Source organism: Colossoma macropomum, unplaced genomic scaffold (assembly GCF_904425465.1).
Source record: "Colossoma macropomum unplaced genomic scaffold, Colossoma_macropomum, whole genome shotgun sequence".
NCBI lineage: Eukaryota > Metazoa > Chordata > Actinopteri > Characiformes > Serrasalmidae > Colossoma > Colossoma macropomum.
The window spans coordinates 14,117,649-14,137,032 of NW_023494791.1; the positions used below are offsets into that span (position 1 = coordinate 14,117,649).

Sequence of the window (19,384 nt, forward strand, 5' to 3'; positions counted from 1 at the left end):
ATATAGACTTTTCATTCAATGAGGGGTTTATCTTGGTGTGTGTGTATTTTTATATAGGAAGTATAATAACATATAAATATAATTAAAAATTACATCTCTAGTGCTTCTGTCTTCCTCTTAATTAGGGCTGGGTAGTATCAGCAACTTCACGATATGATAGCATGATACAAACATCACAAAATGATGCAAAAACACTTGATGTACAACAGATATTTTTGGTCAGTGTTCACCCACAATAATAATGTTTTTTTAATTTATGTAGCATTTCTTAGCATTGTAGCTTTTTTTGCTGGTGGCAGCTCAAAGTGCTTTACAGACAGGTGATAAAGTTAAACAGTAATACAAGAAATTATAAGTATTAATTTAGAATCATATAAGAAAATGATACAAATCAAATAAAAAGATAAATACCACGAAATTTTTAAAAGTGAGCACTGAGCTTGACTGTCTGATAAAAGGTTGAGTTCCATAGTTTAGAAGCAGAATAACTGAAAGAGGCCTCTCCATGTTGGCTGTATTTTACAGAAGGTATTTGCAGAAGGCCAGTATCTGCAGATCTAAGATCACATGGTGGAACATAAACAGACAGACACTCTGTGATGTAAGCGGGTGCAAGGTCATTTAGAGCCTTAAAAACTATAAGAATAATGAATACATGAAAAGTGCTGGGGGTGCTTCTGAGAACTATATATATATATGTGGTTCTGAGGTGCTGGTCAGAGTGAGAGAGGCAGAAGAATGAATGTCCTGTACTTTTAATCCCAAAAGCAGCATATATAGTAAGTCCGTGGATATAAAACTATCAGTGAACAACAAAAGATCACAGATCACATTCAGCACAGTAACATCATCCATTGAGTTTTAACAGCGCTATAAAACAAAGCAGCTCTTAAAAAAAAAACTGCTAACAGCTAAGAACTAATCATGCCAAGCTAAAAAATTAATAACTTGCTACAACCACAGGCTAAATCACCCCTGAAAAAATTAAATTACTTTGAATACACTAACTACACTAACTAACAAGGGTCATGACAGCCTTAACAACAGTTAATAAAGGACTCACTTTCTCTACATACACAATAGCAGATGATACACTAATGGATAAACTTGACACTGTGCTCTGTTTCGCCTGAAACTGACCAGTTTTTTTCTTCAGTGCAGTTTTTTATACAAAAAATGATAAATAAAGAGCTGAATCCTGACCATTAGACCTTGTTTACCACATGCCGGATGCTGTAAAATGTCACACTTTCAGACTTGAATGCATGCAATGTGTCTGTTACACTTGTGCATTACAGCACATAAATGTATAACTGTCAGTACATCCACCACGGCAATACGCATATTTCCACAAGCCTACCCACAATATATTGTGTAACTGATATTTTGAACACAGACTTGCTTGCTTGAATTTCACTGATTCTTCAAAAAATCTACATAATTAAATCATTAAGATGTAAACCCAGTCACTCAGAGTGGTTGTTGTGAAATACTCCATTCTAGAGAAACTTACTGAGTCAGAATTGTTCACAGTGGTGGTGATAGGAAGCAGATGTCTGAAACATTTATTGCCTCTAAAAGCTTCCTCCCAGAAAGTTATTACATGAAATGGCTATGGCTACGCTGCCTGAGGCCTAAGACATTGTTGAACGTTAATTTTTGAGATAAGGTTTTGTCCTTTTAAAAGCCGTTCATGGTGGAGGGGTACAGGAAGAGTGTTATAAGGCAAAATAGTCCCCAAAAGAAAACACATTTTTTCAGATTACTACTGTTTTACCGTTTATAAATGTTACATATAAAACCCCAGAAGACATGTAGGTTCACTGGTCTTTTTGGATAATAAATAAAATGGCTATATATATTACTATTTCACATTTCACACCACTCTGAATGACTTTGTTTACATCTCAACCACTCAGTTATGCAGAAATTTTGAAAAATGGATGGAATTCCCCTTTAATGTTCAGTTTTTTATCTCAAAGGTCAGCTGGTGCTCTCTATATGCAGTGTATACACGCTAAAGGATCAAGGTTTAACTGAAACGCACATTTGTCCAAAGCTGGATTAAACCAGTTGTGTTACTGTAGGTCTCACTGAATTCCCAAGGCTTCTGGTTTCTCATCACAAACAGCAGCTGCTCTGGAATTTGCTCTGAGCTGAGAAATTGTTCTCACACGTTTTTCATTCACCCAGTCCAAACGGCCCCTCAGCCAAATGGTCACTGGTTTCAGTGTTTACAGGCGCTGCAGGGCGGACAGGCGGGCATTCTAGTTGAGCCGTGAGCAGTGAGTTCATGCTGGGATCAGGCCTGGCAGCCACTTTCACTCTGGCATGGATCTCTTCCTCTTACGGCAGATTTAGTGCACTTCTGCGCAGCAATGAGCCTCTTAGCAGATAAAGCCTTTACATGTGCTAATAGATGTCAGGGTCACCTGTTTGGCGTAATGCGCGCCTGGCTCTAGGACAGAGTGGCCCTGCTACTGAGACTCCACCACTCTTGCCTGACTGTCTGTCTACCTGTGGTTATTTTTGTAGTTGATTAACCTATCAGCCATTAGTTGATTAATCAACTAATCAAGTTATTATGGCTTTTTTGGTTCCTCTCCCTCTACTTCTTCTGTAGTTCAGAGGTCCATTTTCTTTAATGGTGCCGATACTGTTGCATATCCTGTAGTGTATTTTATTTATTGTCAGAATAACTGCATGTATTTTGTAAAAGCTATGGTTAGGGCTGTCAACAATTACTTAAATGAGCTCAATTACCTGCCTAAAAACTACTTTCTTGTGGAATTTGAAATGATTAGTTGGCACTCTGCATGATGATAATGCATGGTTTGATGTCTCTCTTTCTTCTTAAATTAAGAAGCAGAGCCTGATGGACATACCCATTTACATATTTTTAATACATTTTTTTATAGAAGAGTGCAATGTGGTGTCCCTAATGGCTCTGTTTTAAGGCCCTTGTTGTTCTCCTATTATTTACAACCCCTAGGACACACAGTCTTTAAACAAAATGTTGTTTTTCACTTTTGTTGTTTTTGCAGGCGATAGTTCTACATGTCTGTCCAGGCATAAAAGACATAAAAGCCTGGATGATCAGGAACTAAATTCTGATAAAACAGAAGTATTGACCATAATGTTTACTCCTTTATGTAACACTGGACTCTAGGTTGTCATGTGAGTCTAATATCAGTAATATGTCTAAGATCATGTTTTATTACTTGAGAAACTTATCCAAAAAAAAGACAGTTACAATCCCTACAAGATGTTGAGAAATTAGTTAATGATTTCTTAACTGCTAGATTCAACTGCTGTAATGTGTTATTGGCTAGTTGCCCTGCTGTCCCTTTAAACAGGCTCCAAGTAATTCAGAATGCAGCAGCTTATGTGCTTACCAGGAGAAAGACGTTTGCGCATATTGCTTCAGCCTTATTCAGTTTACTTTTAAGTGTTGCATCGACTACAAGGTCTTGCTTATGACATTTCAAGCTCTCAACGGCTGAATGCAGACAGATCTTCCTGATCTGTTAAAGTGTTATACCCTGTCCACACCACTTTGCTGAGCTGAGGCAGGATTACTGCAAACTCATAGGATCACTTGCAGCTCAGCTGGTAGATGACATTTTCATGTAGGTCCAGAGAATATTAGGAAACTTCTTTTTTTTAATCTAGATTTAAAATATATTATATTGTATGTATGTATGTATGTATGTATGTATGTATGTATGTTTAGACTGTGACTAGAAGTACTGTAGCTCATTTTCTTCTGTGTGCAGTTGTTTGTAACTAAAATGAAAAGCGCTGTATAAATAAAGATTTATTAAATATTTAAGATTATGTTAAGTAAATAAGTAAGATGTATTACTTTGCACTTTTATTTGTACCGTTTTCAAAGGTCATGGTTTTTGAGCTAGAACCACAAAACTTTGCAAAATTGTAGAGCCTACACAGGAATAGTGCACATGTGGTTTTCGTGCAGAGTTCGTTCAGACTTTTTTTTTCCATATGTTGAGAAAATTTAAGTCTAACTGCCACAAATGATGTTATAAGGGACATCTCTTGCACTGTCTTTCAAGACATTATAAATACATAGCAGCGACCTGGGATGTGAAGGCAATGGCCTAGTAGCACCTTAGCAACAGCCTAGCAATGCCTTAACAACCCCCTGAATACCATAACAAAGACCTAGCAATACTTTAGCAGCCACCTGGGATTCCATAGCAACAGTCTTGCAACACCTTAGCAGCCGCCTGGGATTCCATAGCAACAGCCTAGCAGTACCTTAGCACTACCTTGGATTCCATAGCAATGGCCCCAGCATTATATTTTAATCTATATATTTGAATTTATTTAAATTAAATCTTTTTTTCAAATGTTTCTTAGTTTATCTTTTTCCAATAAGATATTTTGGACTTTTTTCCCAATAAAGTATTTTGAAAAGCCAAGTTTAAGTGTAATATAATCATAGCTACAACCCTAACATGACACAAGTGCACTATGGAGTGTTTTTTAATAAACAAAGCATTAACAATAAAAATACCCATCCACGGTTTTTCATAAATCAACATCGCTTTTGTCTGTCTGAGAGTAATGAGCAGCACCCTCAGTACTGTTCACCCAGAGGTGATAACACAAGCTGGACAGACACTGCAGTACCCATCCCTCTCTGTTTGCCTGCTCTTTTCACAGCTATCCTAACTCTTTATCTTCATTTAGCCTTGGAGCACGGTGTAGAGCGTCGTTATTTGACTGTTTACCTGCACTCAGTGTAAGGCCTCTGCAGCAAGCCCCAGGGGAAGCAGGACCTGATCATTCTGCAGCCACTTTATCAGCAGCAACATAAATAATAGAAAGATGTCCAATTATGCTTGTTACCCGTTCAGTTCAGTAAACAGCAGCATCCAACCAGCAGACAGACACACACGTTATTGCTCTCACATGCGCAGTGCATGGGAAGAGTTTGACTGCTGAAAGCTCAGAGGAGCCTGATACTGATCTACTGAGTATTCCTGTCAGGACTGGCATCTCACTCTCTATTTATTCCCTCCTATCATTTCCTGTGCTACTTACAATGTCTCCGGTTGCCTGCAATTGGTACCTGTCAGTCCAGCAGTTGCTCCAAATCTCTGATGCTTCTAAAAGGACTGTTCTGAGTGTCGCTGCCCGTGTGCTGTGTCTAAACGCACTCTCTTCATTCAACATTTCCAATGTGTTAATTTACATTTCATTGTGATAAGGGCATCACAGACCTTCACTTTGCTGGGTCTGTGTAAATGAAACATCTGTGTTCTCTCTCTCTCTGTCACCTATTCTGTCACGCCCTGGTGATTGACAGCCCTCTTCCCCAAAACACCATCTGCATGCACTTACTTTTAATGCTTCTGTAAACATATGCGTCTTAAATTGAGCAGATGATCAGCATAATTTGTATTTAGCTCAATATGCCCAAATAAGTCGTTGTAGATTTATGTGCCTCTCCAAACTCGGTGAGTATCATGTAGCGTTTTAGATGCGTTTCATTTTTAATATATTGCTTTCAGTAAAGAAAAAAGCTACAAGAATAAAATTAAATTATTCAGTTAGTGGATTTAATTAGGTGTTCTTTGTAAACAGCCTTTTCACAGCTCGTAAAAAGCTCTTTTGTTCTGGTGCTTTGCGGGGTCATGCTGGAAACACAGTGGACATGGATAAGTTAGCTAACTTAAAGTCATTAGATGTGTATACAGACTGAGTAGTTACATATTATCTTGTCTTCAAGCTGAAAGAAAAATGTATTATGTGATAATGTACCTTATGCATACTAACTAGAATACCAATCAAAGAATTGTGCAGTGATCCTAGAGCATTATTTTTTTTTCACGTACAATATTGTATATAATAGCACAGACACTTTATATGAATAGATTCTGTACTATTACATTTTATCCTTAAGCACAAACAATCTTTTTATAAATCATTAACCTTCCTGAAAGAGAAGCCAATTTACAGAAAATACTGCGAAGCAGATGACTGAGAAGGGAATAGTGCGTCTAAATGAGCAGTTTAGTTTGTCTGCAGGCAATGTGAAATGTTAAGTGCCTGGCAGGAGGGCATGGGAATGACTCCAGACAGAAGTATGGCCATCAATAAACGTGGCCGCGTGTGTGTGCTGAGTCCTGCTGGCAGGGCCTTCTCCTGCAGTCGGGTTTAGACTTCTCACTATCCCCTGCCCTCCTCTGGGTGCACGTTGGGTCATGCTAATGATGGGACCCAGGCAGGTTCGTGGAGCGGATAATCCTAGCCCAGACTGATGGGTCAGGCGCTGTGCTGTGTGTTAGGAGGAGCCTCTCTGAATACTAACCAAACACTGTACCAGGGCTGAGGTGGCATGAAAATTTCCTATCATGGTATCAGTGAAGAAAATAATCATGGTTTTCATGATTATCATAAAATTGTTAAAATTAGGGAGGCATCGTTCATGACCTTTAATGTTCCAATTCTAATTTATTTACCACCAAATTGCTGGATTGCTGTTTTTTATTTATTTATTGATTTATTTTTATTAGACTTAGACTTACAGAGTGTGAGCTGAATAAACACACAAAACACCTTTCCAGTACGTTCTATTAGCCGAAGTCAAATATAAATAGCATTATTTGCTTTTTAATGGACCAAACTACCATTTTAAATTGACAAAACAAAAAATCAGTTCATATTTTAATAACATAACTCAAATAAAGTGCTATTTAGCACAGTGACTTAAATATAATTATGCTACAACATTTTTTGGTATAGGTGTCAAAGTCAAAATAATAATTTGCCCGATTGCCAGTTGCATTTTTGGAGTAAAAATTTGCCCGATCCTGATTGCACATCCCTAGTTTAACTACTGAAAATGTTTAAAAAGTCCTATTAATCATTAAAATCATTTCATCACAGATATTACATTGACAAGTATAGCTCTTGTATTTGTTTATAACCAGTTTAAATAAATATGACTTTATCACCAGCACTATTATTGCTTACAATTGCTTAATGACTATAACTGTGTAATCTAGTGATAAAAATTTCTGGCTAGAACCAAAACCAAATTTCAAGAAACACCTGGCCAAAAACCAAAACCGGAAATCATTTATTTATGCTTTTGAATAAACATACTAAACAGAAAAACTACAAGGTAATAAAGGAAAAAACACTTTTATTATTTTATTATTATACTATCGATCTGCTGCCACTCTGTTTAAACACGTCTGCACTGACTGATGCAGAATAAACCAAACAGCATTTATTGTTTGACACTTCATTGCAGTCTTACTTAATCTTTTGGGGTTTTTTTCTAGACATAACTTTTATCCTTATTTTTTGACCAAAATCTTGGTGCATCCCTACTGTAAACATTCTATACTTCCACTATGACTTTTTAAAAAGAAGATAGCCATACAAGGTTGCCAGAGTAAGTAAAATATGATTATGATTATGATTATCATTGGGTTTTATACCACAATATATCATTAAAACCGGGAGCTGGTGCTGCCTCCACTAATACTAACTGTACTATGTAAAGCAGTGGTTCCCAACCCTGGTCCTGGAGTATCACTGCCCTGCTCATACCAGTGTCCTGCACTAATTGGGGCACTCGCATCCTTGCCTTCCTTATTAACATGTGCCTTCTAGGCTGTCCCTTTTCTCATTTTAGTGTTCAAAAGGTTTCGCCTAGTCCCCCTCTATGTGCACTTATTGCACCGTTTGGCGAAGGCTTTTTTGATACAGACAGCTTGTCAGCGGTCTTCTTCCTTTGCAAGGACCAGTCCTAGCAGATGGTTTTGTTTACAGCTTCCTGACCGACATGGCAGCAGATATTCAAGTGTGATCAAATGCATTTCTTGATTCATTTTTCTTGTTGTGGAGCTGCATTAAACTTGTAATCGATATGGAGCTGCTGTAGAAAAGCAAATTAGCTATAACATAACCAAAAGCATAAGGATATACAATACTTACACCCTGTCTGTCTGGGTCTGTCCCAAATGCAGGCTTGAAAACTTAGTCATCAAGGTGTTGGCTTAGAAATTTGAGATGTTTTTTCCTGCTCTAACACACCCACTTCAACCCAGGAAGTGCTTGTTAAGAAGCTGAACAGTGTGTTCAGGTGTGTGAAAACACCAAAATATGCAGGGTAGGGCCTCTCCAGGAAACATACAGTTGTAGTGAATGCAGCCTTTCCACATACTAAGCAAACACTGCAGTGAATGCATCGTGCCATGAAAACAACACTGTGCTAAGTGCACTTTGGCAGAGGTAGCAGCTCAAGCTGCATACGCTCAGCAAAGCTCACTGACCCAGCAGGTTTTAGGCAGTGTTGACTTGTTCTCACTCACTGTGCTTTACAGTGGCTTTTTCCTCTTCTTCTCTCGACTTTCATTTCACTTTTTTGACTGTGCGTTTTTCTCTCTTCCTTCTTTTTTTGTGGCAGCATGTATGAAGTGGTTGTTAATGTCAGCACATATTATGACTGGTAAAGATTACTTTTAATTTCACATCATTATGCTACTTCCTCTAGAACAGGTCCACTGTGATGGTGCAGTATGCATCAGAGAGATTGCTTGGGTAGGGAACTCAAGGTGAACCAAATCAGAAGATACACCAAGTCCCATCCAAGTCCTTGCTGAAGTTTTAAGGGCTCTTTTGCTGAGCTCTTCAGCTTGTCCTTGTTTTCAGATAGAACCATTTCATTGGAGGGGTTTGTATGTAATGACCCATGAAAGAATGTGTATTCCTTAAACAGTAGTCAGAGCTTCTGTGTCACATCATCATCATCGTTCAGGGACCTGCTTCACAGCGTAATAAAAGAATATAGCGTGCATTAGAATCAGTAGATCTCTACAATTTTATCCTTATTTTAGGGGTGTATAATAACGATATTAGGGATGTCATTAGAACTTGAAACTCGATTACTTGATTTAAAAAACTCAAAACTTTTACCCCTTTAATGGTTTAGGGGTGAAGAATTAGCAATAGTTGCATGATGATAATGCTAATTTTAAATTGTCCTAGTGCTCTATTTTACAATAAGTAACAGCTGGATGGACACACCCATTTATATGCATTTTTTTGGCACATATTGTATTTTATGATTTTACATAGTCTTTTTAAATGGCCTATTAGTTTGTTTAATTTCCAGTAAAGTGCTCTAGAATCTTTGAAAGGCTATGATATTGTTTAGTGTAAGTGTATATGGATTATTTGCCCCTTTTTTAAAACTCCACTTGCTTGTTTAATCGTCAAAACAATTACTTTGTTATTAGTATAAGCAAAATTGACAGCCTATTTTTAGATCTGAGGCCCTTTACCACAACGACCACCAAAGCTTATACATGCTTATTAAGTATCAGTGCTTTGTTCACATAGTTCTTCATCCTCCTAGACATCCTAAAAAAACATTCAGATGGCAAGAGGAGGATTTCTTATGTAAATTTTTGCATTCAGAATCCCACATGTCCATCAAAAACGCTTGATGGAGACTGTGATTGTTATTGTTTTGTGTTGTGTTTGCAGTATTGTGTAGTAGTTTGAAGTGATTGCTGCAGTACATGAGTGATGTAATGATTTGAGTATTAAGGACTGGAGGGCACATCTTGAACATCGTGAACGTACTGTGTGTGTGCATGCGGGTTGTGTTCCTCCACAGAGCTTTCCAATGCCCAGCTCACGGATGGACAGAGAGAGAAATTGGATTTGCCCCGTGGCGTGTATTTAGAGACGCTGCCCATCACTTGGTTGCTTTTAGCTTTTTCTGATTCTATTTCTGTTGTGTCCTCGCTGGCATCAACAAAAGCTTTGCCCAGAGTCTCATTAACGGCCAATTCTGGCACAGTCACTGCGAGGTGTTTGTGTTTGTAGGGTGTGTGTGTGTGTGTGTGTGTGTGTGTGTGTGTGTGTGTGTGTGTGTGTGTGTATGTAGGGTTCTGCTAAATGTCAGAGCCTGTGTCAGGTTTGAACACACACACAGTGCTATTACCTCCCTGGGGATGGAGGAAACTGCAGGAAGCCAAAGTGATTCAGTGTAAATTATGCACTTAGTCAACACACACACACACACACTCAGATGTCCTCAGCTCCCTCCACATGTCCTATTCTCTTTCACGAACAGCAGGTTGTATAGGCAGGCCAGTGTTTGACAGCAATGTGTGATTAATAGAACATGTCAGTCGTGCATCTCTACTGAATCACATAGCAGCAAGCAGGCTTCAGACATGCAGAGGTGACTTTATTTATGAGAACAGCAAATGATGAGCAATTTTGTCATATTCTGTGTTTGGTTAGTCTAAAAACTTGTCCTTTTTTGGGGAAAGTTTTAGGTAATAATGCACAGTGATATGTGAATCAGCAGGTAATTGCAAAAAATGATCAGCATTGGACAGATGTTTAGATATTTAGATTTGATATTTAAAACTGAGAGATTTGAGATTCATTGTTTATAATTACATGTATGGTATTTAGCAGATACTCTCATCCAAAGCAACTTACAAGAGTTCTTTGTTGTCGAGAGAATGTATCCTAGCTGGTACAAATAGGTACTATTTGTACGAAGTAGTCCCTCGATATTGCTTGAATGATTTGTCGACTGTGATGGCCACCTAGACACAGCAGCATGCTATAATTTAGGAAATGCTAACGATGTTTGTATAATGCATGTTGGCCAAATTTGCACTTGTGTTATTTGCTAACACTGGCAGCTCTCTGCTTGAACATAATATTACCTCTGTAATCCAATATTTCATCCACATTCAAAGCCTGACTTCTGGTAAAAAATACTGCTGCCTTGGGGTTGTTTACCTTGCTATGACTGCAGCACTGTCAATCGTTGTGTGATCTGAAAAACCCAGGCAGTGCTAACCAAGCAGTGCAGATGAGTTTATTGTATTCTGGTTAAGTCTATTGTCTTCAGGAAACCTGTTTTCAGTTTTTCAAAGAAATCTACAGGGATATTTTTCCACACCTCCAAAGTTCAGTCTTAGAAGCTGGTTGCATTTTCTGCTTCTCCCAAGTGAGAACACCAGCAGCTTTTTAGTTTGGAGTCCAATTTTCTCTGTATATTTTAATCATTTTTTGAACTCCAGTTTTGGAAACTCCTGTTTTTCTCTTATTTTTCTTTGACTTCCCCCTTCCTTATTTAAGTGGATTATCTGATACCTAATTTTCTCAGAAAAATAACTTCTTAATAACGTTTTAATGGCTCTAGGCTGTAATTGAGATATTTTAATATTTGCGTTTGAGTTGACAGGTGTACAGGCTGTGAGAGTTTTGTTCAGTGTGGTGTTTTTCTGTATAAGGAACACTTACAGAGCTGACCAGTCTTGTCTTTGCTCCTGAAATGCTTATCTTGACTTCAAGCCTTTTCAGTTCCTGTCTTTTCTTTGCCTTAATTGGTTTAGTTGCCCAACTCAAAATAGCATGTGGTAATTTTTCAATCAAAAACATCTGCGTGTCCATGCCTTTGGCGTGAAGGGCAGCTGTGGCCGCTCAATCCTGTATCGATTACTGCCAAGCTTTGGGCTACAAGTTTTCTCTTTGTTACACACTGAATCGATAGGTAATTAGTTGAGAACATACGTTGTGGATTAAAACACGGTCTGTGGTGTGCGTGTGTGTGTGTGTGTGTAATGTGTGTGTGTAATGTGTGTATGATAAGTATGAACCCTGAGTATTAGAATATCACGTGAATAATTGCTAATACAAAATGAATGGTGTTTTGTACTTGAAACATTCAGTGCTATATTTGCTAACCATGGGAGACATAATGAAACTTGCACTTCCTCTAACAGTTCAAGTGAATTCTTGTAACTGCAGTTGCAGTTTCATGTCTGACTTCTCTCCTCTGGTTTAAAGTCAGATGTGTGAATGTTTTTTTGTTTCTGTCTCCCCACAGGCAGGGAGTCCGACTTCTGTTAACGCCCCCTGCAGCTTCTCCCGGACTTCAGTCACACCTTCGAACCAGGACATCTGCAGGTAGGACTTCATCACTATGAACTGCGGGTTCTTTCAGGTGCTGCAGTGTGCGCTTGGCCATGTCCTCAAAGCAGGCCATCCTTGGCGCTACTCATGAGGAATATGATGCTAGGCATGGAGGGGGAGGTTGAGGCTTTTATTAAAGGACTGGTAGTGTGACTCATAGCAGTATTGAGAAGCCTTTTTCCAATAGGCTGGCACTGCCTGCCTTTATTCTGCTGTCTCTTTTATCCCATTTTTCACTTCACACCTCTCTTTCTTTTCTTTTTTTTCAGTTCACTCTGTTCTCTCGCTGTCTAATGCATGTTGCATGTCTCTGTTTCATTGTTCTCTCTGCCCTCTCTCTCATCCTTGCCACTGTCCTCTGTTTCCACACTGTCCCTTTTCTCTGGCATGCAGCTCTAATGGTGGCAATCGAGTTCAAGCTGCGCAGACCGCTGTGGTTCTGCTGAACTCTGACGGCAAAGGCTTGGTGTCGCAGAGCGTCACCATGACGACCTTGTGTCTCGACTCCCCCGCCAAACCCAAAAATAAGACAGCATTCGGAGCGGAGTGGCTCTCGCTGCTGAAGCCTTCAGTTGGCCTCAGGCCGAACAGCGGAGCTCTCAAGTTCTCAAAGTCCTTGAACGATGTGGGCCAGAAGATGGACGGCCTGTGCAGCGGCCTGCACTTCATCGACCGCACATGCTCAGAGGGTGAACTGGGCCCAGAAACAGAACCAAAAGCTCTCAATGGCAAACCGGCCAACCTGCCCTCTCCCCCATTACCCTCCCAGCCTCTGTCCCTCTCCAGCACCTGCGCCTATGGAGGCAGCATTGGGCCAGAGCGTTGTTCCCAAACCTCCGAGCTTCAGAAAAGCTCCAACTTGCTGCGCTTCCTTTTCCCGTTCCCTCGCTCATCCACAGCGGGCAGTCTGCAGGCCGGGGAACTGACCGGCTACATCACCAAATCGTCCAGCGCCCTGCTGGAGGCCTGCGGCGAGGAGATGGGTGACGACGAGGTATTCGAGGATGACCCGTCCCAGTGGAGGCCACTAAAGGCTGAGGAGCGACGCGCCCCGCTGTGCTCGCTTGAAGAGGACAGCGACTTGGACCGATGCTCCTCACCACTGTCCGAAAAAGCAGCACCTCTCTCACCGTACTCTCTGTCCGGAGACTGCTGCAGGTTGGTGGGGCTTCCTCTCTCACGCTCGGCCCCCCATTACCCGTGTGTCCCGGCCTTTTAGCAGAGGTGGTCCATCTGTAGAGTCCCATCACCCTCATGCCTGCCTTTCCAAAATGATAAGGTCCTGAAAAAACCCTTCTCCTCCAGCCTGGCTGAACCCCCTATTGTGGAAGTGTGGCTGTGCTGTAGATTTGTAGTTGTGTGCTTTTTTTCCTCTGCTAATTGCTATCATTGAGATCAAATTATGTGATCAGTTACTGCCTTAGCAAGATGAATGAAAAGTCAGAAATGTAGAAAAGATTCTGAAATGTAATTGATCAGCCATGACATGACTGCTGTCTGAAGTTTTCACTGTAGCTACCGATGTAGCAAATAAGTCGTGGAAACTTAAATGCCAACAATTAGAAATGTTTAAACTTCTTCCCTTCATCACTTTTCGTTAAATTAAGTCAAATTGTTTAATAATGTCACTTTTGTAATTTCTGACATGGTATAATATACTGTTATCTATAAAAAAGACGAAAATAAGGTCAAAATTCAGCTTTCAAAGTGGCTGCTGCTTCTTAGCTATATGATGTACTTTTGTCCATTTTTATTAATAACAGTATTTCATACAGTGTCAGAAACAACATAACCAGGTTACATTACAGCTAACATGTCACAGCTGATTGATATCAGTATTATATTTAGGGTCATTTGTGTTTTTCAAGGAGAAAGTTGTGCAAATTAGATTTTTCATATTGTCTTTTAGTAGGTTAGACTAACAGTCTGTATTATGTACAGTCATATAGTTACATGATGTATAGCCACACTTATATGGATATTCTGTGGAGGTTCCCAGGTGAGAACACGTCCAGGGAGTCCAGTCGATAGCAGACTCTGGCTTCAGTTACCTGTGGCAGCTCATCGATTGGTGGAACGCTGCCAGGTTTTGTGGGAGAAAATGGAGGGGTAGATCTGATTACAGCACAGGTCGTAGTTCCACAGCCCGGGGAGCTAAAAGACAGCAAGATAACTGCATTTCTATCTGCTCATCCATGAGGCTGCGTAGATGCACTGCGGTATAACTTTATGAGCTGTGTAAACCGTGGTTCACCTACAGCAAACTTTTGAGCATGGAGCTCTGAAATCATTCCCTTAATTGTCCATTTTAGTTCTGGTGTTTTCTCTCAGCACTGTGAATCTGTTTTAGTTATTCATGCATGCGTACATCATTTCTGTTCCATTTTTTTCTGAAAAAGGTCAAATTTTCCATTTGTTCCTTTTTTTTTGTTAATGGCAGTTCCCGTTATGTGGTGCCTCTAATGTGCATGAAGCCTGTCTCTGCATCTTTTCAGACTGTTTTACAGACGGTGGCCATCACTTTGTCATCCCTGTTCCCTCTTGGTGACTGCATTTCAAACATCATAAGAGAAACTTAAAATAATTTTTTACTGCATCATTTTTTAAGTTAAACACATAATTTTGTTTAAAATATATATCAGAAAGAGAGATGTAGTTCCTATAACGCTTTGCTCCAATGGTTATACCGCTAAACATTCAGTGCTGTCCTTGAGGAAACATTATTGGTTAGAAAAAAGCACAGCTGAAAATACTGCAAGTGCTGGAGTTAAAAGAGAATGAGAAAGTCTGGCTTGAGGAATCAAAGAAAACAGTGAACTACTAAACAAAGGAAAATGGAAGAAATGTTCCTGGCAGTGTATTGGCTTATGTTCATGAGCCCTCTAGATAATTTCCTGGTTATTGTACGAGGTCTCATCTTGTTCTTAGGATTTTGACTCTGACTTGCGTTCACACTTACTGCATTCTCAATTAATTACCTTTGAATTCCCCCGTGCAGTCGCATGCAAACGTTTGAATACCTGCAGTCAAATGACATATTAGGTTAATTTTCTAAGTGAAAATAAGTTAACACATTGTCTGCAGTAAACAATTTAGATATGGCATTTTCCTGCAGATTGCAGTGCTATTTTAATTTATATTTGTTTGCTGAATTTAGTATATTAGAAAACAAAAAACGTGTTTCTAGTTTTATATGTTAAATTATTACATATAAATTATTGTTCCCACTTCCTGCTAGGTTGTTGCTAGGCAGTTACTATGGCATCCCAGGTGGTTGCTAAATTGCTGCTAGGCAGTTGCCATGGTGTTATGGGGTTTATTTTGTTGTTCTTAGGGAGTTGCCAAGTGTTAGCTACGTGTTGTTGAAAACGAATGGGAGTCTATGTGAGGAACGAGAGATGAAAAAATGACACAAAGAGGAGTGCGGGTCAGTATGACTGGATTAGAGCTTGGTGGAGCTGCCCTGAGTTAGTACATGCATTTTGGTGTCTGTTGGACAAAGAAAAAAACAGGGCTGGTGTTTAGGCGAAAATGAATGGGACGCTATGCGAGGAATGAGGGATGAAAAAATTACACATAGAGGAGTGCAGGGCAGTATGGCTGTGCAGTATAGTTTGAGATCTTACCATTAGTAAGTACATGTAGATTGGTGGCTGTAGGGCAACAAAGTAATACAGTTTGTGTGGTGGCGAAAATGAATGGGACTCTATGGGAGAAATGAGGGATGGCAAAAAAAGACAAACAGATGAGTGTGGGTCAGAACAACATTAAATTCGGGGACCTGCCCTGAGATAGTACATCCAAAACAGTGTCTTTCGGTCGAGGATTGTCATGCAATTTTTCACCCCATTTATTCCTATGGAGAAAAAAGTCTGTAAAAACCGTGCATCTGATCAAAAAAGCTCTATACAAGCCTGAATCATGCAATCAGATCAGACAATCTGGAGTTGGAACAGTGCTGACATTTTGAAAACTGCAGGATGAGAATCACAGCAAAAATCTGGCAGAGAAGTAAGAACAATAAAAGGAAGAATAATGTAAAATGAAGAACAATATAGTTGCGCATTGCAAGGCTGGGAATATGCGTTGGCTCTGTGACCTCTGGCTTTGCTGTCAGTGAACAGCACAGTAGCTTAATTGGACACCTGTTTTATATCCTACAGTTCAGGCCATTGCTTTGCAATGTGCAACCATAATAAACCATAAAAGATGCAAAGGCCACATTTTATGTTTTATTTTATTTGTGAATCAAATGTGCAGACGTATGTTCTCCGTAGATGATGAGCTTATTTTCACGTTGTAATTCGAACATTTATATGTACAAATATACATACAAATATATGTTTTCCTGTGCTTTTCTGCCTGTCCGTTCCCAGTGAGTCACAGTCCCTCTGTTGTGCTAGATGCTTTTTGTACACCTTTTTAAAGGCCAGGTGAGGTTTCTGTTCCCACATGCCCTTCCTTCCTCATGCAGTACTTTAGAAAAGCACGTGCTCCGCAAATAGCAGAACAGCCGAGCCCACTGAGCCTGGCTGAGAGGGTTAAAGCAGCGCTGTGATGGCCAGGGCATGGGATCAGCCTTGCAAGCGTCAGTCCAGGTCAAAGGGCACCACTTGCATGTGCACCTCAAACAAAGCTCATGTGTTTGCATGTGTGCCAAACATGAATGTAGAGTTGATGAAAGAGTTGGTATAGTATGAGTGCAAGTGTTGTTGATTCTAAGAGAGTTGATGTAACATGAGTGCAAGAAAGCATTCTTAGACTCTGTGTGGGTCTTCATTTATACAGTTCATGGATGTTTGCGCAATATTACTGATGCAGATATCTGCAAAGAAAAATTGGGTAGTGAAATGAATCAAGCTGTGAGGAATGTTTTCATAAAAGGAATGTTGCAGTATGCTGGGTAACCTAGATAGATGAATATTTTAGTCAATATGGCACATGAAACTGACATTTTCAGTATAATATGGATGTGACTCTGTGCAGAGGACCACTTGCCCTTTCTTCACGCAAGTACTTGTAGTTATATCTAGTGTGGATATCTTTAGCTTGTAGTGGTTTTTACTCTGAGCTTGTGTAATGATCGCTGGGAGAGGCCTGAACTGTAGGATATAAAACAGGTGTCCAATTTAAGCTACTGTGCTGTTCATTGACAGGAAAGGCAGAGGTCACAGAGCCAGCGCTAGAGCCCAGGACCAGTTACCTGAGTTGGGAAGAAGGATAAAGAAAAAAGGGAACGTCTTATATGTGCTAATTAGATTGAGTCGGTCTAATCTCTGAGAATCTGGGAGTGTGTGATGGGCTTAAGATGTTCTGACTGAAATAAATCTGTGTGGAGGGGGCTCTGATGTGCTATTGCCTTTGGGCTACATTTTGAATAGCGCTTTAAAAATAGATCCGGTCATTACTTATTGATCTTCTGTGTCTGATGTAAAGTTGATGTTTGCTCTGTTTCTGTTTTTGAATCAAGTTTCGATAGAAAATGTTTTTTTGGATTTCATTTGGTTTCTTTTGCTGTTCATTTGTCATGCTGACTCGCCCAGTCGTTTTGTTTATTCATTTGAGTTTAGTTGCTTATTCACTGTTCTTCGCCTCGCAGCAGGTGAGAGAAAACCATTTTTCACTTTATCAAATTACATTCATTCATATTACTCACAATTGTTCCATGTCTCACAAAGGCCTGACCGTTAACGCATCAGAACCAATAGATTCAACCGGGTTTCAGGCTGAGCGTTACAGCCATTATGCATGTGTAGGGTTTATCATAGAGGTCTTGCGAAGTCTGCAGACTCATCAGCTCTCTGAATTGGGTAGAGAAATGAATTGTCTCCCGCCATCTGAATACAAATAATATCAGTGATGACAACCACTAAGTGGCCTGTTCCTCTCCATTACTCTCAACTCCGTACGCTTGTTATCTGCAGAATCTCCACTGTTTGTAAAGGAGTGTGTGTACTGAAGGAGACATAGCATGTCTTGTTTTCTCTTTTGTTCGTGCTGTCTGTTAATCTTGTAAAGCCTTGACCGGATAAGGCCAGCCTGGAAATAATCATTATCCTGCTCATTCACTCTGAAAAGCTGCGTCTCAACACTAATACGGAAACAATCCTCCGTCCCCCTCATTAATGCCCCCACGCCCTTCCCACACTGTCAGGAACGCATTTACAGGCTACGGGGGATGGTCTGCAGATGTGTTTCTCTGGCTGATGTCCGTGCTATGCCGTTCTAGGTGTGGCTTGGTGTTTGTTCGCTGTGGGTTGGCCCCTTATTTTCTTAAGCTTTCTCTCAGAATCTGGCTAAAGGACAGACATCTTTCGCAAGCATATCCACAGAAGTATTGCATAAACTCGAATGCCCTAGCTATGCAAAAACAGTGAAAATTTAGGAGGGGTTCCTAGGGACAATGTCATACTGTTTGGACAGTATTAGTTTTACATGAGGAGGTAGGGTATTATAATTTTTCATTTTAGTCCCTTATGAATCCAGCATGTCAGTCATTTTTGGACTGGGCAGTACCCCGTCAGTAAAGATTCCAGCAGTTCTAACCCAGTATAACATGTACCATAGAAATAACCCCAGGTTATATTATCCACATAGGAACTGACATATCAGTAAAAATGCTATTCTTGTGGAAAAGGAGTTTTGTGTGTTTTCCTAAGTATAGGTGCACTCAAAGAAGCCATTTCTTTTGTTCCGTGTAGCTCAAATCAAGCCAATATACAGTGTGATTCAGAAAAATTTATCCGAATTCAAAATTATTTATTTCACTTGTAAATCATTACAGAACAATGCAGTAAACTGTAAATGGTTAAACTGAGCACAAAGTTTATTATGTAATTTTACAAGTGCTCAATATGAACCTCCTCCAGCTGTATGGACAACATCAACATGATAGTCAAATTCATCCCATACTCGATTGAGCATGTCGGGTGTCACTGCACTCACGGCTCTTTCAGTGTGATTTCAGAGATCATCCAGTGTTGTGGAACCAACAACGAATGCTCTGAGCTGTTGGAGGTTCACTGCCGATGAAAATCACGTTGCACAGTTATGACAGATTCACTCTTATTGAAGTGGAGAACACAAAATGCTTTCTGCTCAGGGTCGCTGTCTCCTCGCAGACTGAAGGGAGCCAGCTTCCGGTGAAACTCTATGACCCCCTCTTTCAATTGGTATGTGATTGGTTCCTAGGAGCCTCACGGTTGTAAAAATATGGCGTTTTGAAATCGGCTGAATCTTTTTGAATCACCCTGTATGTCCTCCTACCGCAAGTGTATAACTGAAAACACTGAAACATGTAAAATGACAGAGAAAAGTCATGTTGACGTTGGCGATGTTCCAGTCTAATCTAAGATCCCAAGCTAATGACAGTGCTAATGACACATGGAATTCA

The 19,384-nt window shown here is 39.9% G+C and overlaps 1 protein-coding gene across 5 annotated transcripts in view; it reads left to right on the forward strand.

Moving 5' to 3' along the window:
• march8 (membrane-associated ring finger (C3HC4) 8) overlaps positions 1–19,384 on the forward strand; it is a 125,158-nt gene that overhangs the window by 91,381 nt on the left and 14,393 nt on the right. For 4 of the 5 annotated variants that reach the window (XM_036574015.1, XM_036574019.1, XM_036574018.1 and 1 more), the window contains exon 4: positions 11,906–11,985. In XM_036574015.1, coding sequence (XP_036429908.1) covers positions 11,906–11,985 — 80 coding nt within the window. Of the gene's footprint in view, positions 1–11,905; positions 11,986–12,384; positions 13,150–19,384 lie in introns of all 5 variants that reach the window. The other variant, XM_036574020.1, reaches the window with a different exon arrangement.